The 22,939-nt window shown below is 34.6% G+C and overlaps 1 protein-coding gene across 1 annotated transcript; it reads right to left on the reverse strand.

The window, feature by feature from the left end:
* Nucleotides 1–18,300: 18,300 nt before the first annotated feature.
* Nucleotides 18,301–19,840, reverse strand: LOC131181556 (UPF0481 protein At3g47200-like). The gene has a single exon (XM_058150220.1). The coding sequence runs from the start codon at nucleotides 19,822–19,824 to the stop codon at nucleotides 18,352–18,354; it is 1,473 nt and encodes a 490-aa protein (XP_058006203.1). The 5' UTR covers nucleotides 19,825–19,840; the 3' UTR covers nucleotides 18,301–18,351.
* Nucleotides 19,841–22,939: the final 3,099 nt, after the last annotated feature.

Genomic DNA, 22,939 nt, shown 5'->3' on the forward strand with positions numbered 1-22,939 from the left:
GAAAGAATACATAAATATATACATATACACATAAAGTGGCTCCATGCCAAATAGAGATACATCTTCATAGATACATGATTTTTTTTTTCCCTCCGTGGGAAACAAAAAAAAATAATATAAACACTGACTTTAGGTGGGTAGCAACCTAAACACATAGATAATATATTAAGCAATCCAAAATTATCAAAATTTACAAAAAGAATATGTTAGCTCGACCTCCACTAGACTCTGCAGCTGGTGAAGTGGAACAAAGGACAATGCTAACAAATGAGGGCTGTTGATAGAAGGATCACCAAAAAGAATCTAAAATATTAAAAATACAAGAGGTGAGTACAACTACTCAATAAGAAAATAAATAAATAACAAAGGGGGAATAAATAATATTTTAATACTTAATAGTACCAGGTACTATACTAACATATGTCAACTGAATAAATAGCATTTACTGTAATTCACATAACTAAGATAAAATAAAATTTCACGCTATAAAAAAAATATTTCAGAAATAACTTTGCTAATAATTGTAAAATCAATAATATTCTCATAAACTCATAACATGCTTCCTATAAATAATACTGGCATCTCAAGTGCATATAATAAACTCTGGCAACCTGAGAGCAATGCTGGCATCCTGGACTCTATGATAACACTAAAAGCCTAAGAGCAATAAATATATTGGTCATACACATGTGCAGAGCTACCCTTAAAGGGCGACCATCTGATATATGCTCCAAAGGCTATGTGTACATCAAATACTAACCCAAAGACGGTATAAATATAAGTTGAGCCGAAATTATACCACTCGTCATCGAGGTGCTATTTATACGATGCATGTATTGAATGTATTTAGTCATTTATTCAGCTATGCTTTTAAATCTCATTTCATTTAATAAATAAATACATAATTACCATTATACATTTCTATTTTTGCATAAAGAAAAATAATATACATAAATATACATTAAATAAAAATTACCAGTATTAAACATTTATCCACTCACCTATTTTGAAGACTAATGAAGCCTAGACCGCTGGAGTACCTCTAGTATCTATAACATGAACCGGGTTATCTCTTAAAAGTGTTGGGAAAAGTAATACATTAAGAAAATGAATTTTAAATCTTGAAAATGAAAAAGGTGAGGGTGAAATGCATAATTTATTTATCTAAAATTCAAAAAAAATTGGCAGCATTTCGGTATAAATCGATCGTCTTCCAAAATTCCAAGAACTTAACAAATTCTTCACAAGTCATAACACATTCACAAATAATTTAAAATGCCCCTCTAAAGCCTATATAATATATCCATAATTAATTCCACCATTTTTCTCTCTTAATTTTTTTTCTACCCCTCCATAATAATATTTTTCTCCTTTCACTTCATACTAAATTTTCTTCCAACAATAACTTTAGAATTCTTGCTCACATAAATATAATCAATATTCATTAATAACTCCAAAATCAACAAATTCTATATTCTAATTTCTTCACTCTCAATAAAATATTTTGGACTTAAAGAACCTAAATTTAATTCTCATAATTGAAAACTAATTCTTGATATTCACCTCTTAAAAATACCTAATATATATGTATATATATTATGGCTATGAATTTCCTTGAAATTAATCTATAGAAACCCTTACTTCAATATCAACTCTACCACAAATCTTTTATCTTAAACTTGCCTCCCTCAATTTCTTTTTCCATAGAAATCACAATTAAATAATAAAGAAAGTTAATTGAAACTTAATATTTCACAAAAAAATAAGAAGAACTTACCTATTAAAACTTAATTTGCACTATTATGGAAAGAAATGAGTTTTAGTTAAGGTTTTTATGGATTTATGGGTGTAATTTAGTGATTTGGATGTAAAAGAAAATATTAGGAAGAAGTTTGGGTTGAAGATGGAGGGATCAAGGTGAAATTTGACTATGAAGTGTGTGAAACTCTCTTTCTCTATTCTGCTACCCGAAGCTGTCTTGTTCTGTTCTTTTTTTTTTTTTTTTTTTCTTACACACACGTATATATATTTATATACAAATTTTAGAGTTATATTTTTATGGGCCCTCTAATTTAATTTCATGGGTTGGGCTACTTGGGTGGCCTCCCAGACCTTGTTAAGAGGTATCTTGAAAAGTCTTTACAATAATTGAAAACCTGCCTCATGTCAATTACAATCAACATAATTTATCACATTAATCGAAATACCCAACACATTGAAATTTCACCATCCGAATTCTCATGCCAACTTAATTTGTCTGACGCTCTCCAGTTACCACTCTTCAATAATAAGCTAGGTAAAAATTGCATCTATATATATTTTATTATTATGACAGGCACATCCTATTAAAAAAAGCAAATTTTGGGGAGAAAAAAAACAAAAATTAAAATTGGAGCAACCAAGATGATAAGGATATATTCGTAACAGATATATTTTAATGTGAAAAAAAAAAAGTGATTTTATATTTTAATATAATGTCTGTTAGGTATTAATTTTTTTTTAAGAAAAAAAAATGATTTTAAATGCTTTTCAAAAAAAGTTTTTTTTTCTATTTAAGGGTTCTTATAATTAAAATTTATTAAATTTAATTTTAAATTATTTTTCAATATTCATACTAATATATTTAAAAAAGTTTTTTTTTTAACAACCTAAATAATAATATCAAAAAGGCTCATGATGAGAAAAATATTGAAATAAAAGTTATTATTTAAATAATAAAATTATAATTTTATTTCTAAATTTTTTAAAAAAGATTCTAGAAAATTATGGAGAGAAAATGGGAGTAGATTCTAAATTTTATTTTTTAACATTTTCATTTTTTTAATTTTTTTTTCAAATATTTAGAATATTATTATACTGATATAAGTGATACATACACGGTTATATAAATATATGTTTTAGAATTGAGATTAAAGGATTGTTCGATATTATGATATGAAGATTAATTATTAGTAGGCAAAATTTCCTTATGTTATCATTTCACAAATCAAAATTCTAGAATTTTGATAATTTAATTTCCCATTAAATATTCTATATAGTTTTTGTTCTGTTACTATTCAACAAGCATTAACTTCACCCTGATTTATTTAAGGGCAAGTGGAAATGAAATTGAATATAATTTATTAGTTAAAGTAGGAATAATTAGCAGAATTGTTAATTTACTATTCATAATTGATGGTTGATAATTGTTAATCATTTAATAAAATGTTGTTAATTATTATAATTAATATATTAAATGACAATTAATTAGGATATAATTTATTATTAAATATATTTTAACATATTTATATTATTTAAAAAAAGTAAATAATAAAATATATAAATAAAAAATACCTTTAATTTTTTTGTATTCTATAATTATAAATATTATAATTATTTAAATTATTATTTATATTAATTAATTTAATAATTATTTATGTATAATGATTAAAAATACTCTATCATATTAAAAATGAATTTCAAGTTATTATATATTATTTCATTGTTAATATGTTTTAATAAGGATATTTCATTTTAAATAAATGTAAAATTAGAACAGCTGTCGATTAAATAGAAAAAACTCCAAAACATAGATTTTAGAATCAAACCTGAGAGTTTAAATAATCATTGGCTATTATTATTATTATCAAACAAATTGATTAAACCATTGGAAATTAAAAAGCTATCAGTTTAAAATAGAAAATTAATCCAGCAATTTTTTTATAAATTGAATATAATTAATTTTGTTGATCAAGTCATATTTTAGTCTAACTTGATTCATTATTCTTTATCAGTATTATGACTAAAATATTTCCCCCAATTAGAATTAGTTTATTAGAGTAAATTATAATAATTTAAATAATTTTGTAGTTTTATGAATTAGATTCCATTTGAAATTGCAATTGAGAAGTCAAAAACAGTTCTTTTAGAAACGTAAAAATTTTAAATATTAAAAACAGTTTTTTAATTAAAATTATTTTAAAATTTTTATGACTGTAATATATCAAATTTAACTTTAAATTAATTTTTAACAGTCTCTTAGTAATATATTCAAGAATTTCTTTTTTTAACTAAAAATATATATATATAGTCAAGTTAAAAAAAAAATGCTAAAAGTCCTAAACGTATCTAATTTTACAGTGAAGTCTTAAAAATTAAAACAAAAAAATTTTAGAACATTATAATTTATCAAATTAGTGTAATATATCTCACAAATATAGAAATTCAAAAATTTTGATAATGTGATTTGCCATTGCCTATAGCCCTATACACTTTATTTTTTTTATATAAATTTAATATTCTTTACTACGCTTTATTTTTTGATATTTTAATTTTACTACAATTCTTAAAAAAATTAATTTTAATATAATTACATTTTAATCCTTAAATTGTTATATTATAAAATAATTAAATTTCTTAAAACTAAAGACTTATATTGCTACTTTTGTAAATATCTTTAAAGATTAATTTTAGAAGATTTTTTTTTCTTAATTAACTTAAATGGCAATTGAGAGGAAGGGATGGATTACCTAAACTCATTATACATAATTGCACATAAGGTTCTACAAAGGTCTCTGACTTGTTAAAACAATCACTTAAATATAAGAAATATAAGTGTATAATCACACAATATAAAAAAAATAAATACAAAATTTATGTAATTTAACTATAAAATTTATATTTATAAATAAAATAAGAGAAAATGTTATATTATAATTAAAAAAAATAAAATATAATCATTCAAAATTCTTAAATTTTAACTTCAATATATTTTCTGAATACTTCACAATACTGTTATAAAGGCCCACGCCAATTGATTTGTGATTCATTATTTCTATAAATCTTATAAAATATTTTAATTAAATTTTATAAAATATTTCAATTGGATCGCAATACTAAATTTTTAGTTCGGATAAAGATAACAAACATAATTATAATATAAGAAATACGAGAGTGAACCAAGTGGCCGATACAACAGGCCCAACAATCAATATTACACTATGAAATGGGTCGAGTACTCATGGCTAAAGAGCTCGTCAAAAACAAATACCAGGCCTAGTAGATAGAAAGAGGTGCAACGAGCCTAACAGAATTTTCTTTGAAAAGCCATAAACTGATTTTTATAATATATTAATTTTCTTTGAATGCTAAATATAACTTCGTATTTTAATTTTAACCGATTAAATATATTGTAATAAAAACAGAATTATTGACATTAAAATTCTTAATTATTGTTTAGATCTCGTCTATTTTGTATGAAATTTATTAATTTTATATCTGAAATTCAATTTTTATATTTTAATTTATATAAACAAAATTTAGACATGAAAATAAAAATCCAAGTTAAACAAAAATAACTCTCACATCATCTTGTTTTTCGTTTATTGTATTGCTGAGTTCATTTGTGAGTAGGGAGAGTACCGTAAAACCATAGAATCAAAGTCATTCTACAATTTCATTTTAATACAAATCTCGTCCATTTCTTCACAATCAATCATTTTACATTTCCATTTTTCCTAACTCTAGCAACTGCTTCCACACGTAGTACCTGAAAAAACTGCCCAAAAAAAGAGATCCATTCAATTTCTGTCTAAGATAATGCAGTAGATTCACAAATAAGAAGAATATGGCTCAGAGTTATGAGAGCAACAATGATTGAACAAGCTCCGGTAACATCCTTTCTGACTTCGACTTGGAATGCGCCTGGCTTTCAGCCAACGTCAGTAAGGCAGTTTTTCCATTAGTGTCCTCTTCAAGTGCCAAGGAAGGATGTTTCTTTACCAGATCAATAGCAAGTTGATGCTAGAATTTCAGGTACTTTACAAAGCTAACACGAGATAGATTAAACCAACCATAGATATCAGCAGTGATCAAAAGATTGACAAGTTTGACACCAACTTTCCCAGCAATTGGATCCGTCACCGTAACACTCCTAATTTTTAAATTTATTATTTTATGGGTAATTATTTATATATTTTTTTATTTAAATTTTGGAAAATTATTTAAAATTTTTCACATTTTAGAAATCGAGTTCGATTTTCTAAAAACATAAAACTTTGATGATTTTGAAAAATTAATTTAAAAATCACGTGGCAAAATTAAAAATATATTTAGACTCTACGAATTTTTCTGAGTTTTCTAAAATTTTTTCGAAATTTTTGGTCCTCGTTTTTTGTCCCAATGCAGAGTAAAAATTCAAAATTTTATATTCTGAATCGAACCGGCCGAATTGAACGGGATCGGATCGGACCGATCGAATCGGACTGGCCCTCTTCCTCTTTTTCTTTCCTCTTCCCGCGTCCTCGACGTCTTCTCTCTCTCTCTCTCTCTCCCGTTTTCTCTCTCCTCCCCTCGCCGGCCAGCCGCCACCCAGCCCTCCCCCACACTCCAACGCACCTCCCCCGTCCCTCCCCTGCCGCCGGCAAGCCTCTAGGCCGTCGAAAAAGTTGGGCAAAACCCACCCAACACACGCTTGCTGTTTAGCCTTCCCGGCCCAAATTCGGCCGATCCAGCTACCGATTGGACCTGGTCTTATCCCAAAACACTTCTACACCTCGAGAGCTTTCCATAGACACCAAGAACAACAAAATCCATCAAGTGGTTTGCTCAATTTTTGTCCGGAAAGTTTTAGCCCATTTCGACTTTTTGGCTAAATTTCTCACAAATCGTGAACCCCACGAGAAAATCAAGAGTATTGGAGTGCTCCACTCATCGAGAGTTTCGCGGCAATACCAATTTCAAAATTTTTCGACACCATTTTTTGATGGGTTCCGCGAAACTTCGTAGTGTTTTTCCGAGCACTAAATGAGCTTAGAAAATTTCATAAAAATTATGTACTAACTCCCGTGTTATGGGCTTCGTGTAGGTACCTTCAATTTGCAAAAATTTAACAGCTGCTCGAGTCTGTAAATTTTGGACCTACCGAAAAAGTCTCGAAATTGAGTCGAGATTTTAGCTACTCCATCGTTGTCAGACGTCCTGAATGAGTTCCCGGGTTGGAATTGGCATAGGTAAACCCGAACTTTACTTTTTCTTAATTATCTAGTGCTTGAATTCAATTAAAATTTTATAAAATATCCATGGTAGCTTAGAAAATTATAATTCCTTTCGCATTAGCTTAGTAATATTGCTAAAGACCGCGGGGCAAAGTTTTAGATTTTTTAGAGCTCATATGGGTAGTTTTTGCAAAATGGGTTAATTATAAGGACTAAACTGTAATTTTTTATATTGTGATTGTAGATTGTTTGGATGAGCCTAGGAGGGGCCATGTGATGTGATTAAGTTGTGAATGTGTGATTTGTGGATATAGAAGTGTATTTTGAACCCTTTTGCAGGTTGGGTAGGTCCTAGGTATAGGGGAGACTCTGTCGGATTTTCAGCACAACCTAGGGTGTCTTTGGTCTTTTTCAAGCTTGTATCGAGTCAAATATATTAAATAATTGTTATGAAATTGTCAGGTGAGCCGGGACAGCCTTCCTTCTCCGCCTAGCCGCCGGGGTGACTTCGGTTAAGTCTGTGAGTAAAATATTAATTTTAATTGTAATTTCGATATTATTATATATTTAAGCATGCTTATGCATCACTTATAAATATATATCTATATAGTTAAATATTAGACACGATTTATGTTGCATTTTAAATTGATGAAGTGCCATGGATATTGTTTGTGGTAATTTAGAGCAGTGTGTGTGCCTTAGCATGCGTGTGGTATGGTATTGGGTATGGATAGGATAGGTAGACACGGCTTGAGAGACACTCGCTGGGACCTGGTCCTTTATGGATAAGTTGGGGTAGACACGGCTTGAGAGACACTCGTTGGGACCCCGCACTTAGTTTATTAAGCGAAAGTCCGGCTTGAGAGACACTCGCTAGCAGAGATTGGATTAAGAGGGCTGTATAGGGGATCGGCTCCCATATATGTATTGCTTGACAGTGTTGGGTGTGTAAGTGCTCCAAATTGCCTTTTTGCTGTTATGATATGAATTGTATGAAAACTATGAGGATGTTACATATCACTCCACAGGGTGCATTAGCTTTAGATAGCTATAGAGATTATGATTAAAATTGGTATTTTACTCTTTGAGTCAAACACTCACTCCTATTCATCTATTTATCCAGGCTACAGAATGATTATTTGTTATGGCTAACCTGCTCTTTTTCTTCGCAGGTCCATTAATAGTATTTAATATATTTTATACAATTGAGTTAAATTTTAAACTTCGCCTGTGTTAGAAGCACTTATTTTTATTTTGGGCCTGTATTATAAAAGTTATGTTGGACCTGTAAAATTATTAACTGTATGCATGATGGGATTGGATGAGGGAGCTGAGCTCCCATTTGAGTTATGACATTTTGATTATGTGAAGGGTGAACTGAGCTCCCTAATTTATTATATATTGTATTTACAAGTTGGACGAGTTAAAAACTCCTCGTTAAATGGTCAATTTTATGGCCGGACTCTGTTCAGTTGAATTCTTGAAATTGGGCTCAAATGAGCCTTAGAGTTGGGTTGAGGAATAGTTAGGCTTACTACGGGCCTCGGGGGCTTTAGGCTAGCCCAGGTCCTAGTGCCGGTCCGACCCATAGGTTGGGTCATGACAAATGTGGTATCAGAGCTTAGGCTCCAGATTCATAGGGAATATACATCTAAAGTTTTGGGAAGAGTCTAATAAGAGTCACATGCGGAGAATAGGGTCCACATTCATCCTTGCATTGTCATCTTGTTTCTAGTTTCTGCTTTGTATAATTGTGTGTAAATATGAGTCTATAGTACTGTGTAACATGCCGTTTTGAATTTTTGTGGGCTAACGCTATTGAATTTTAGGAAAATGCATAGAAGCAGAAGAGCTGCCACTGCACCAGAACCGGATGTGCCTGACGAGGTGTCGGCACAGGATGAGGCGCCTGTCCCGAGGAGGCGAGGTAGGAGACCTAGAGCTGCTCAAGTAGAAGAGCAGCTGCCACCAGTTCAAGAACAATCTTTTATGGCTCAGGGTCCCATGGACCCAATGGCAGCTATCTTAGCCGGATTACAGAGAACCATCGATATGATGGCATAATATATGGTCCACCCTCCCCAACAGCAGCAGCCCACCGCACCAAGAGGGGAACCTTACAAACAAATAATTAATTTCAAGAAGTTGGTGCCTGGTACTTATCATGTGTCAGACGATGTCTATCAGTTTTTGGATTCCTGTAAACAGGCAGAGATAGAGTTACAGTTGACTGATAGGAGGCTTATAGAGTGTGTGTAGCATGTATTGGGGCCAGTGCCAAGATAGTGGATGACAGACTACGCACTACCTCGTATTGAGGGATTATCTTGGACCCAGTTTGTGGAACTGTTCATCAATAGGTTTGTGCCAAAAAGCTTCAGAGATCAAAAGCAGTGGGCCTTTGATGCCTTAAGGTAGAATGGCAGATTCGTAAATGAATATGCTACAGAATTTCTGGAACTGAGCAGGTATGCCCCTACAATAGTGGCTACATAAAGTATGAAGGTAAAGAGGTTCCTAAAGGGGCTGGACAGGAGGTATGCAAACCTGACCAAGATGTCTGATCAGTCTTTTGATATGGTAGTTGATTGAGCCCGACAGATTGAGATTAGCTGTACAGGAGATGACAGTGGAAGGGCAAAGAAAAATAAAGTAGAGGGTTCTTCAGGTGTTCCCTACACGAGTACCACGGATAGTGGCGGCCAAAGTCATTACAGAGGAAGAGGTAGAAGCAACAAGAAGGGTGGTTTTAAACACAAATCTTGAGGATTGCACAGTGCGGATCCAAGCGGTGGTCACGATTCAGTTTCTGAGTTCTAGGTCTGGTTCAGGATCCTCCTTGGCACCTTGCACGCAGTGTGGAAGATGACATTCAAGACCTTGTATGATGGGTTAAGGAGTATGTTTCCGGTGTGGCCAACAGGGTCACTTTGCTAGAGAATGTCCAGTGTTCAGCGAGCCACAGTCACAGGGTTCTGTTGCAAATATTCCTCGTCAATTGTATCCTAGTACTTCCAGCATGGCAGGCAATCAATTCAGTGGCCAACAGGGCCGAGGACAAGGAGGACGTGGATTTGGAGGCAAGTCAAGAGGTAGAAGTCAATTTCAGGGTTCTGCAATGCAGGGTAGGGGTCAAGCTCGGGTTTTCACCTTGACCCACCAGGATGCTCAGGCTTCCAATGTAGTTGTGGCAGGTATTCTTCTAGTTTGTTCCTATGAGGCTCGTGTTTTGATATATCCGGGTGCTACCCACTCATTTGTCTCCCCAGTTTTTACCATGAGATTGGGTAGGAACCTTACAACTTTAGAATGCCCTTTGTCTGTAGCTAGCCCGCTTAGTGAAAACATAGATGTGGATATGGTTTTTCTGAGTAGCCCAGTAGTAGTGGATGGAAGGATCCTCCCAGCAGACTTGGTTCCTCTACCAGTAATGGATTTCGATATAATTTTGGGAATGGATTAGTTGGCAACTCATTATGCCACTTTAGACTACAGGAACAAAAAGGTGTATTTCCACATACCTGGTGTGGAAGAGTTTAGCTTTGATGGTGACAGGAGCGTGGCTCCATATAATTTGGTGTCAGCAATTAGTGCTAGAAAAATGTTGAAGCGTGGATGTCAAGGGTATTTGGCATTGATGAGAGATACATCTGTAGAAGGTGTTAACATGGAAAATGTTCCTGTTGTCAGAGAATTCATGGATGTCTTCCCTGAGGAGCTTCCAGGGTTGCCATCAGGAAGGGAAATAGAGTTCTGCATTGATGTTGTGCCGGGTACAAGCCCCATGTCAATGCTGCCTTACAGGATAGCACCAGCAGAATTGAAAGAGCTAAAGGAGCAACTGCAGGAGCTTTTGGACAAGGGTTTCATACGTCCGAGCACTTCACTTTGGGGCCCTCCTGTTCTATTTGTGAGAAAGAAAGATGGGTCCTTGAGGTTGTGTATTGATTATAGACAGCTGAACAAGGTAACTGTGAAGAATAAATATCCACTTCCTCGGATCAATGATCTGTTTGATCAGCTCCAAGGGGCTAGATTCTTTTCCAAAATAGACCTACGATCAGGCTACCATCAGTTGAGAATCAGGAATGAGGATGTGTCCAAGACAGCATTCAGAACAAGATATGGTCATTATGAGTTCTTGGTAATGTCTTTTGGACTCACTAATGCACCAGCGACCTTCATGGACTTGATGAACAGGGCGTTCAGGCCATTCCTAGACCGTTTTGTTATCATATTCATAGATGATATTTTGGTATACTCTTAGACCTAGGAAGAATATGCGTGGCATTTGAGGATGGTATTGCAGACTTTGAGGGAGCACCAGCTATATGCCAAATTTTCAAAATGTGAATTTTGGCTAGAAAGCATCTCATTCTTGGGACACGTGGTTTCTAGTAAAGGCATTCAAATGGATCCCAAGAAAATTGAGGCTATAACTGATTGGCTTAGGCCTACAACAGTCACTAAGGTGCGAAGTTTTCTGGGCCTAGCTGGCTACTATAGATGCTTTGTACAGGATTTCTCCAAGATAGCAGCTCCCCTAACTAAGTTAACTCGGAAGAATGTTCTGTTCATTTGGACAGATAATGTGTTGACATTACCGATGAGTGGTGAAGGATATACCGTGTATTGTAATGCCTCCAGAGTTGGCATAGGGTGTGTTTTGATGCAGAATAGAAAAGTAGTGGCTTATGCTTCAAGGCAGCTAAAGAGGCATGAGCAGAACTACCCCACCCATGATTTGAAAATGGTGGCTGTAGTCTTTGCACTAAAGATCTAAAGACACTACCTGTATGATGAAGTGTGCGAGATATACACTGATCACAAGAGTTTGAAGTACATCTTCCAACAGAGGGATTTAAATTTGAGATAGAGGAGATGGATAAAGCTTCTGAAGGACTATGATTGTACCATCCAGTACCACCCTGGGAAGGCCAATGTAGTAGCAGATGCTTTGAGTAGAAAATCTTCTGGCAGCTTGGCGCACATATTAGTGGAGAAGAGACCGTTGATTCAGGAAGTACATGAGTTGATGGATCAAGGTCTGATCTTAGATCTTTCAGATGAGAAAGTATTGTTGGCCCATTTTTCAGTGAGACCAAACCTGCGAGACAGAGTCAGAGTTTCTCAGCACAGAGACCAGCAATTGATGAAGATCATAGAAAGAGTACAGCAGGGTGAAGGTGGTGAGTTTGGATTTGCTAATGATGGCGCCCTTATGCAAAGTTCCAGGATATGTGTGCTCGATGTGGACAATCTTAGAAATGAAATCATGCGAGAGGCACACTATACACTGTACAATATCCACCCAAGCTCCACCAAGATGTACCATGATGTGAAAGATAGCTACTGGTGGAATGGCATGAAGAGAGACATAGCAGACTTTGTGTCTAAGTGCTTGACTTGTCAGAAGGTGAAGTTTAAACACCAGAGGCCATCAGGGAAGCTGCAAGAGCTCCCTATCCCAGAATGGAAGTGGGAAATGATCACTATGGATTTTGTAAATAGATTGCCTCGTACCACGTAGGGATATGATTCGTTATGGGTAATTGTAGATCGTTTGACTAAATCAGCTCATTTCTTGCCTGTGAAAACCATATATTCTGTTGCACAATACGCTCGGCTTTATGTTAGAGAAATAGTCAGGTTGCATGGAGTTCCTGCTTTCATAATATCTGACAGAGGGCTCCAGTTCACTTCTAGGTTTTGGAGAAAGCTGCGAGAGGCACTTGGCACGCAATTAAACTTTAGTACTGCCTCCCACCCTCAGACAGACGGGCAGTCCGAAAGGACAATCCAAACACTAAAAAACATATTTCACATGTGTGTTTTGGATTTTGAAGATCAATGGGATGATCAGCTACCCTTGGTGGAGTTTGCCTACAACAACAGTTATCATTCCAGCATAGGGATGGCACCCTATGAGGCATTATATGGCAGAAAGTGTAGGTCTCCTTTGTGTTGGACGGAAATGAGAGAAGCGAAGGTGCATGATGTAGACCTAGTGCAGTACACTTCAGAGATGGTTCCTTTAATCAGGGAACGATTAAAAACAGCTTTCAGTAGGCAAAAGAGTTATGCAGATCCCAAACGGAGGGATGTGGAGTTTGCAGTAGGCGATTACGTATTCCTAAAGGTTTCTCCAATGAAGGGAGTCATGAGATTTGGGAAGAAGGGCAAGTTGGCACCCCGATATATTGGACCTTTTGAGGTTACTGATAGAGTTGGAGCAGTTGCCTATCGGTTGGAGTTATCACCCAACATTTCTCATGTTCATCCTGTATTTCACATTTCCATGCTCAGAAAATACATACCTGATCCTTCTCATGTGCTACAGTTGGATATAGTAGAGCTGAAGGAAGACTTGACGTTTGAGGAGCAACCTGTAGCCATAGTGGACTACCAAGTGAGGCAACTAAGATCAAAACAGATCCCTATGGTTAAGGTTTTGTGGAGGAGCCAGTCAGTGGAAGAGTGCACTTGGGAGTCAGAGCGGGACATGCATAGCAAGTACCCTTATTTATTTAATGTGTAATTCTGATCTTTTATTCTGCCTTGTGTAAAATTCGAGGATGAATTTTCTGTAAGGGAGAAAGAATGTAACACCCCTAATTTTTAAATTTATTATTTTATGGGTAATTATTTATATTTTGTTTTATTTAAATTTTGGAAAATTATTTGAAATTTTTCAGATTTTAGAAATCGGGTTCAATTTTCCAAAAACATAAAATCTTGATGATTTTTAAAAATAAATTTAAAGACAATGTGGCAAAACTAAAAATATATTTGGACTCTATGAATTTTTCTGAGTTTTCTAAAACTTTTTCGGAATTTTTGGGCCTCATTTTCGGTCCCAAGTCAAAGTAAAAATTCAAATTTTTGTATCTTGAATCGGAACGGCCGAATAGAACCAGACCGAATTTGACCGATCGAATCGGATCGGCCCTCTTCCTCTTTTTCTTTCCTCTTTGCGCGTCCTTGACGTCTTCTTTCTCTCTCTTTCTCTCATTTTCTCTCTCCTCCCTCCGTCCCTCGCAGGCCAGCCACCACCCAGCCCTCCCCCACACTCCATTGCACCTCCCCCGCTCCTCCCCTGCTGCCGGCAAGCCTCCAGGCCCCCGGAAACGTCACGTGAAATCCACCCAATGTGCGCCTGCCGTTCCGCCTTCCCAGCCAAAATCCGACTGATCCAGCCACCAATTTGACCGAGTCTTGTCCCAAAACACTTCTACACTTCAAGAGCTTTCCATAGACACCAAGAACACCAAAATCTATTGAGCGGTTTGCCCAATTTTTGTCCGAGAAGTTTTAGCCCATTTCGGTTTTTAGGCTAAATTTCTCGCAAACCGTGAACTTCACTAGAAAACCGAGAGTACCAGAGTGTTCCACTCGTCGAGAGCTTCGCGGAAATACCAATTTCAAAATTTTCCAACACCTTTTTTTGGTAGGTCCCGCAAAACTTCATAGTGTTTTTCCCAGCACTAAATGAGCTTAAAAATTTCGTAAAAATTATGTACTAACCCCCGTGTTGTGGGCTTCGTGTAGGTACCTTCAATTCGCGGAAATTCAATAATTGATTTCGAGCCGGGTAGATAGGCTATCGAAAAAGCCTCGAAATTGGGTCGAGATTTTAGCTATCCCACCGTTGTCAGACGTCCCGAATGCGTTCCTGGGGTCGGAATTGGCATAGGTAAACCCGAACTTTACTTTTTCTTAATTATCTAGTGCTTGAATTGGATTAAAAATCTATAAAATATTCGTGGTAGCTTAGAAAATTATAATTCCTTTTGCATTAGCTTAGTAATATTGCTAAGGACCGCGGGGAAAAGTTTTAAATTTTTTAGAGCTCATATGGATAGTTTTTGCAAAAGGGGTTAATTATAAAGAGTAAACTGTAATTTTTCACATTATGATTGTTGATTGTTTGGATGGGCCCAGGAGGGGCCATGTGATGTGATTGAGTTGTGGATGTGTGATTTGTGGATATAGAAGTGTATTTTGAACTCTTTTGCAGATTGGGTATGTCCTAGGTATAGGGGAGATTTTGCCAGATTTTCGGCACGACCTAGGGTGTCTTTGGTCTTTTCCAAGCTTGTATCGAGTCAAATATATTAAATAATTACTATGAAATTGTCAGGTGAGCCGGGACAGCCTTCCTCCTCCGCCTAGCTACCGCAATGACTTTGGTTAAGTCTGTGAGTAAAATATTAATTTTAATTGTAATTTCGATATTATTATATGTTTAAGTATGCCCATGCATCACTTATAAATATATATCTATGTAGTTAAATATTATGCATGATTTATATTGCATTTTAAATTGATGAAGTGTTATGGATATTATTTGTGGTAATTTGGAGCAGTGTGTGTGTGTTGGCGTGCCTGTGGTATGGTATTGGGTATGAACAGGACGGCTAGACACTGCTTGAGAGACACTCGCTGGGACCCTGCACTTGGTTTATTAAACGAAAGTCCGGTTTGAGAGACACTCGCTGGCAGAGGTTGGATTAAGAGGGTTGTATAAGGGATCAGTTCCCATATATGTATTGCTTGACAGTGTTGGGTGTGTGAGTGCTCCAAATTACCTTTTTGCTGTTATGATCTGAATTCTATGAAAATTATGAGGATGTTGCATATCACTCCACAGGGTGCATTAATTTTAAATAGCTATAGAGATTATAATTGAAATTGATATTTTACTCTTTGAGTCGAACGCTCACTCTTATTCATCTATTTTTCCAGGCTACAAGAGGATTATTTGTTGTGGCTAACCTGCTCTTCTTCTTCGCAGGTCCATTAATAGTATTTAATGTATTTTATATAATTGAGTTAAATTTTAGACTCCGCATGTGTTAGAAGCACTTATTTTTATTTTGGGCCTATATTATAAAAGTTATGTTGGACCTATAAAATTATTAACTGTATGCATGATGGGATTGGATGAAGGAGCTGAGCTCCCATTTGAGTTATGACATTTTGATTATGTGGAGGGTGAGCTGAGCTTCCCAATTTATTATATATTGTGTTTACATGGCGGACGAGTTAAAAACTCCCCGTTAAATGGTCCATTTTATGGCTAGACTCTGTCCTGTTGAATTCTTGAAAATGGGCCCAAATGAGTCTTAGAGTTAGGTTGAGGAATAGTTAGGCTTACTACGGGCCTCGGGGGCTTTAGGCTGGCCTAGGTCCTAGTTCCGATCCGGCCCATAGGTTGGGTCGTGACAGTGACTTTTAGAAGATAGCATACTACTTTCATTGGGACACTCTCAGCAGCTCAATGAAGCGGCGTAAGAAGTTTTGAGTTTGTTTTATGCGGCAATTTTGAGTTGTTTTTTGCCAAGATCATCGCAGCCTCTGTGTTACCAACAAAAGCAGCTTAGTGAAGCGGTGTGTCCCCATCTTCATCTGGTTGTCCCAAAAAATCATCTCTTAAATCTTTTCCCATTAAATGCACAAATTTCTGCACAAATTGCATGGACCGACCTGTGCTCACTGCAATGGGGAGAGTGAGTGATAATTTACTAATGGATTATCAACGAGTTCTAAAATAGTTGATAAGTTACCAATCGAATTTGTAATCCTTGTTAAATTAAACATTCTTTTTTTTTCCTCACAAATTAACAACGAATTTTAAAATCTTTTGGTAATTACTAACAGATTCAAGACTATGGGTAAAATATCAAAAGGCCTTGTTGCCGTTTGTGGGTGGCCGATGTGGTCTGATTGAGGTCCCATGTGGGGTGTGCCCAGGACAAAGTCTTCGGGCTCCCACATTGGTTGTGGACGTGTGTGTGTATGGATTTATAGGTATGTATTAAGGCTCCTCCCAGTCAGCAATTGTCTAAGTGTGAGTGTTGGTACAATAACTCTTATACTCCCGTATGTGCGTGTGTTTCACTTTACTGTAATAAAAAAAAGACCATGGGTAAAATACGTTGCTACATCGAATGAAAGGCATCGTTTAGAGATGTTGAACAAAACGCAGCGTACACGAGCAGAAGAATAACCGTTGAATTTTAATGAAACGGTGCGCATAAAGGAATTCAGAAAATGGCCAGCCAAGATTGTGATTCCCGCCTTCGAGTCCTTCCTAAAGAGACCTAACAAACGGAGTAAAGCAGAGATTAAAAGAGAGTTTTCAATTGTAACAAATTGTGTAGAATTAGTTAGAATCTTCTAGAAGCTGTAAAACTGCCAGCTCATTCTGTATATAAACCCAGTGTTACTCAATGAAATTCATTCGATTTCCTTCCAATGTTGTTATCACATGCTTTTTAATCACAATGTTTACATTTTCTAGCACAATTATTATATAATTGATAATAATTGAGTTATTTAAACATTTTATATTAAAGTATTGACAAAAAAAATATTTTATATCAAAGTGATAATTGAAAAGATATGGTATGTGAGGTATTTCATATAAATATTTACTGATTGGGATAAAAACTAGAGCACCATGCGATGATTTCTTGATTGGATTTAGCGAAGCCCATATTCAAGCCCAAAAACCACGAAACTACTTGCCTTGCCTTCCAAAGCTGTTGATTCGACCTTAAGGATAGGGCTACAGAATGAGCCTGCTAAAGTTAACGTGAATACACTTTTACACGCAATATGGCCCACACGCGCACAGCTTGCTTTCAGAGAATGTTATGGAGTTAATGTATATATTAATTAAAATATAAGATATATAGTAGCGTCTACTTTATATGTTTATATATTAAATTTATAATAAATTTAATTTAAGTAATAATTTTTCATTCACCTAATTTGTAATTGGTAATAATTTAAAAGCATGATGAATCTTATCCAAAAATATAATAAGTTCCAGAATAAAATTATGGTGAATTAATTTTTGTTGATAAATATATAAATTAAACTAGACGTCCAGTAAAAATTTTCTTAAAAATTAAAAGAAAACAGTATTAAATGGTAGACCAGATACAATCATAATTGCAAGCTACAAGCGTTGAATAATGAAAAGCACAGTTTGGATAGCAGTAAGTAGAAGAAGTATAGCTGCTGCAAATTGTAGAAGCACATCTCCAAGGACTCCTGAAATTCTCATGTTTTAGTGCTGCTTTCCATACGTGACAAGGCACCTCGTAGTATACATTCAGTTGTTTGAAAACCTTTGAGTAGAATTTGATTGCCAAGTTGGTTAACAAGGTTATTATGTGTTTTATTTAAAAATATAATATTTTTTTCTTAATTATGATATATTAATTTTTATTAATTAAATGAATCATGTTCCTTTCTTTTTTTTTTTTGAGAAATTATATAAATCAAGTTATGCACTGGAGTTTAAGCAAGATTTTTGCTAAAATAAAAAGAAAATATTTAACAGATCACATACAAACTTAATTTGAAGCTACCGGCCAATAAGCGAACACACAGTTTGGATAGCAGTAAGTACAAGAAGTATAATTGCAGCAGTTGTAGAAGCACCCCTCCAAGGACTCCTGAAATACTCATGTTTTAGTGTTGCTTTCCATTTGTGATGAGGAACCTCGTAGTATGCATTCAGATCTCTGAAAATGTTAGAGTAATGGTTCCCTTTCAATTCAAGAATTTCCAGTCCAAGTTTGTTAACAAGGGCTGCTGCTGCGTTGTGGTCACCGAGCCAGTTCACTATAATTTTCTTCTTAACAAGCAACTCCACATCATTCACTGTGTTGATCAGATAATCCATCAGTCCTATGTAATCACATATTTTAGCATCTTTTGGATAATGACACTGTTCTAATGCCATGAGGTTCCTGATATAAGACTCTGTGGTATCAGATAATTTGAAGCATGGCATCTCCAACTTGCCGTCGGCTGTAAATTTTATGTCTAGCAGGCATTTGCTTTGGCTTACCTGAAACTTTACACCTGCTTCGTGCAGCTCGACTGCACTGTATAGATGTTCAATCCTACCATTCTTGTCTCCAGGTTTTTGGTGTGTTGGTAGTTCTAGAAAAGCTCTTAGCTGATTGACAGAATGCATTACTTTTCTTGGTAGAGTCTTGCTGTGCTTGTAACAATCTGAGAAGCAGCTTTTGCTGGGGGTACATTTTGAGGAGCAAGGGAGCTGAAAATATCTAAGCAGATTTGTAAAATGTTTTACATCCTCTGTTTCTGGTAAGGGTTTTTCCTGCTTGTTATATTTGCAGAAGTAATGGAGGGTAAGGTCAAGAAAAGAAGGCAAATCTGTTGGGCGAGGGTCAAAGGCAAGATCATATAGCTCCTTAAGAAGAAAGAATGGAAGTTGATTTTCCAGTAATATCAAATCTTGTTTTATATCATGTTTCGGCCATGGTTTATCTAAGATGAAGTCATATCCATCAGCCGGTGGTTTTCCCATAAAATTTCTCAAGAACAGCTCAATGATGAAGGCAGAATCCACAAGAACCATCTTCACAAACTGATCAGTCGAGAGATAATCGAAGGTCTCTGCATAACATTGCCGAATGCTTGTTTCCCTCCTTTTGATTTGGCGGACAAGTTCTTCCAAGCCTTTGTTGCTTCTTGTTTCCCTCCTTTTGATGTGGCGGACAAGTTCTTCCAAGCCTTTGTTGCTTTCGACAACTTGGAGAAAATTTGCTAGATATCTCACCTTCTGATTTTCCATTTTCTTCAGAGTTCTTTTGCCATGGTGAAGTGGACCAATAGAAACCACCTGAGGGGTGTAAGCTGCTTCATTCACCTTGCGTAGTCTCTTTGGAACCCTGTAGATACAGCACTCAGGAGATAATGGAGGCTTCAAGTTTCCTACTGTTTCTTTTATGTCATTTAGCAAATTCTGGTAGAGTGTTTCTGTTTCGATTGTATCTTCTCTAACAATTTCCACAATTCTTGCCATCAATAGGTTGATGCTTCTTCTGTTGACAAAAATATGGCAAATCATAGAATTACTACACGAAGGTGTATATATATATATATATATATGACGAAAATAAAAAAAAAATAAATAAAGAAAGAAAGAAAGAAAAGGGAACATTCAGAATTCAGCAGAGATGTGAAATATTCTACCTTGAGAGATTTGCTCTTTGCTGATGAAGTGCAGATGATTCTGCTTTGTTATATAGACTTGCTTTTCTTAAACATTAAAAGAAACGGGTATAATATGGCTAATTATTAAATACATTAAAAGTATTAAAAAATTATACTCTTTTAAATATAATATATAAAACAGTTTTTTTTTTAATTTATGAGAAGGTGAAACTCATATTTATAGAAAAAGAGTATACCTGCATCGGATGCATTTAATAATTTCTTATATAATATAGGAAAATGACCTCAATTTATCCCTTTGTTTGGTATTAATAAAATTTGGCTTCGTTTATGAAAAGTTAATAATAATACATTGAGAAATTATCGAATGATCATAGTGTATATGGAGCGTTCAAAATTTTATTAAATATTTTTAATAGAAAAATAAATTAAAAAAATTTAGGTATTTTAGGTAATTTTTTTTTACGTATATATATATATATATATATATTCTCTTTATGCATTCTCCCTTGTAATTATATAAAGTTCACTTTTTGGTATAATACTTTTTAATGGGAAACTTTTAGATAAATTTTTCATTTACAACTAAGTCAATTAAATTATTTTATGTTAATCCGTGAATGAATACATATGAAATTACACCATTTTTTAATAAATATTTTTAACACATCAAGCATATGCGCATAATGTGACATATTGAGTTTTTTTAAGAATATTTTTTCAAAATAATAAATTTATACTTTTTTATAATATCTGTGATTGAGACTTAAATTTACATTATTTTTTTATGTAATAAAATATTCTATAATTTTCTAAATACATATTTCAGTCAAAAATTTTTTATGTATTTTGTCATTGTTAGGGACAATAATAAGTTAAATATTTATTTAATATTCATGTCAAGTTTGGGATTCATATTTTATGTGGTGGGTAACCTCTATTTATTTTATAAAAAATAATTTATATATAAAAAATATTTTTATGAAAATTATTTTATAAAAAAGTATTTTATGAAAAATATTTTATTATTTAATTACAAAATTAAGTTAATAATGTGAATTTATATCATATATTTTTAAATATTTTTAAATTTTAATAAAATTATTAAAATTTAAAAAATCACTAACTATTTTTAAGTGAAAAAAAAAATTTTCTTAAATTAATTTAATTTGTTATCATAAAAATATTTTTTATTAATTTATTTTAAATATTTTAAATATAAAAATATGAAAAATATTTTTAAAATAATATTAACAAATGGTCTTAAGGCGTGATGGTTGGATCATTAGTTGAAATATTAAATGTATTTAATTTCAATATTTGACAGTTTTGTGAATTAGAATGTGCCACGTAGAGCCATATCCTACTGCAATCCGATAACCCAATCAAGGCCTACGAAGTTATATATACATCACAACACCCGTAATTATCATATTAAATTGTTTTTGACGCTCACCAGCCTCCAATCAATTTAATACGTAGATAAAATAATTAATTATGATCAAATTTATTTTTTATATTTTAATTTATATAAAAATCGAATTTTTACAAAAATTCTATCATATTGTGGGACTTGAGACAATAGTAGAAGCGAGGGTAATTTGGACTTTTTCGTTGCAACGGAGGAAAGAAGGCCATTTTGGTCTTTTTCTCTCTAATTAATGGAGATTTAACTGTAAAGTAATGGTAGACACTAATACGTAAATTTATTAAAATATCAAATGTAACACCCCAAATTTTATTATTTATGAGTATTTTTGATATTTTAATTTTATTTAAATTTTAGGAATTTTTTTGAGATTTTTCGGATTTTAAAAATCGGGTTCGATTTTCCGAAAATATAAACTTTGATGATTTTTAAAAATTAATTTAAAGACCACGTGGCAAAACTAAAAATATATTTGGAGTCTACGTATTTTTCTGAGTTTTACGGAATTTTTTCGGAATTTTTGGACCTCGTTTTCGGTCCCGAGGCAGAGTAAAAATTTAAAATTTTATATTTCGAATCGAACCGGCCGAATCGAACTGGACCGGATCGGACCGGTCGAATCGAACCGGCTCCCTTTCCTTTTTCTTCTCCCGCGCGCGTCGTCCCTCTCTTTTCTCTTTCTTTTCTCTCTCCTCCCCTCCCCTGCGCGCGCGCGTCGCTCCAGTTTCTCCGGCCAAATCCGGCCGATCCGGCCACCGATTGGACCGAGTCTTGTGTCTAAAATCATCTACTCGGCGAGAGCTTTCCATAGACACCAAGAACGCCGAAATCCATCGAGCGGTTTGTCCGATTTTTGCTCGGGAAGATTTTAGCCCATTTCGACTTTTGGGCTAGATTTCTCGAAAACCGTGAATCCCACGAGGAAACCGAGGCCACCAGCACGCTCCATTCGTCGAGAGCTTCGCAACGACATAAATTTCGAATTTTTCCGACACCGTTTTCGGTGGGTCTCACGAACCGCAGTGTAATTTCGAGCATTAAATAAGCTTAGAAAATTCTGAAAAATTTATGTGCTAACCCCGTGTTATGGGCTTCGTAGGTATCCTCGATTCGCGAAAATTCGGCGATTGACCGGTGCGCAAATTTGGGCGAACGGACCGTGGCCGGAAAAGTCTCGAATTGGGCGAGGTTTTGGCTAGCCCCCATTGTCGACGTCGGCGCGTCCCAGAAGTCGGAATCGGCAAAGGTAAACCCGAACCTAGTTTTTACGTAATTTTCTAGTGCTTAAATAGGATTAAAAATCCATAAAATATTCGTGGTAGCTTAGAAAATTACGATTCTTTTTGCAATAGCTTAGTAATATTGCTAAGGACCGCGGGGCAAAGTTTTATAATTTTTAGAGCTTGTTTGGGCAGTTTTTGCAAAAATGATCAATAATAAGGACTAAATTGAAATTTTGCGTATTGTGATGGATGATTGATTTGATGGGCCCAGGAGGGGCTATGTGATATGATTGAACTGTTGATGTATGGAT

The sequence above is a fragment of the Hevea brasiliensis genome, chromosome 1, assembly GCF_030052815.1.
Source record: "Hevea brasiliensis isolate MT/VB/25A 57/8 chromosome 1, ASM3005281v1, whole genome shotgun sequence".
Lineage (NCBI taxonomy): Eukaryota > Viridiplantae > Streptophyta > Magnoliopsida > Malpighiales > Euphorbiaceae > Hevea > Hevea brasiliensis.

Coding starts and splice junctions, on each gene's coding strand:
- LOC131181556 (XM_058150220.1), bottom strand. CDS start 19,824: ATGGCAAGAATTGTGGAAATTGTTAGAGAAGATACAATCGAAACAGAA.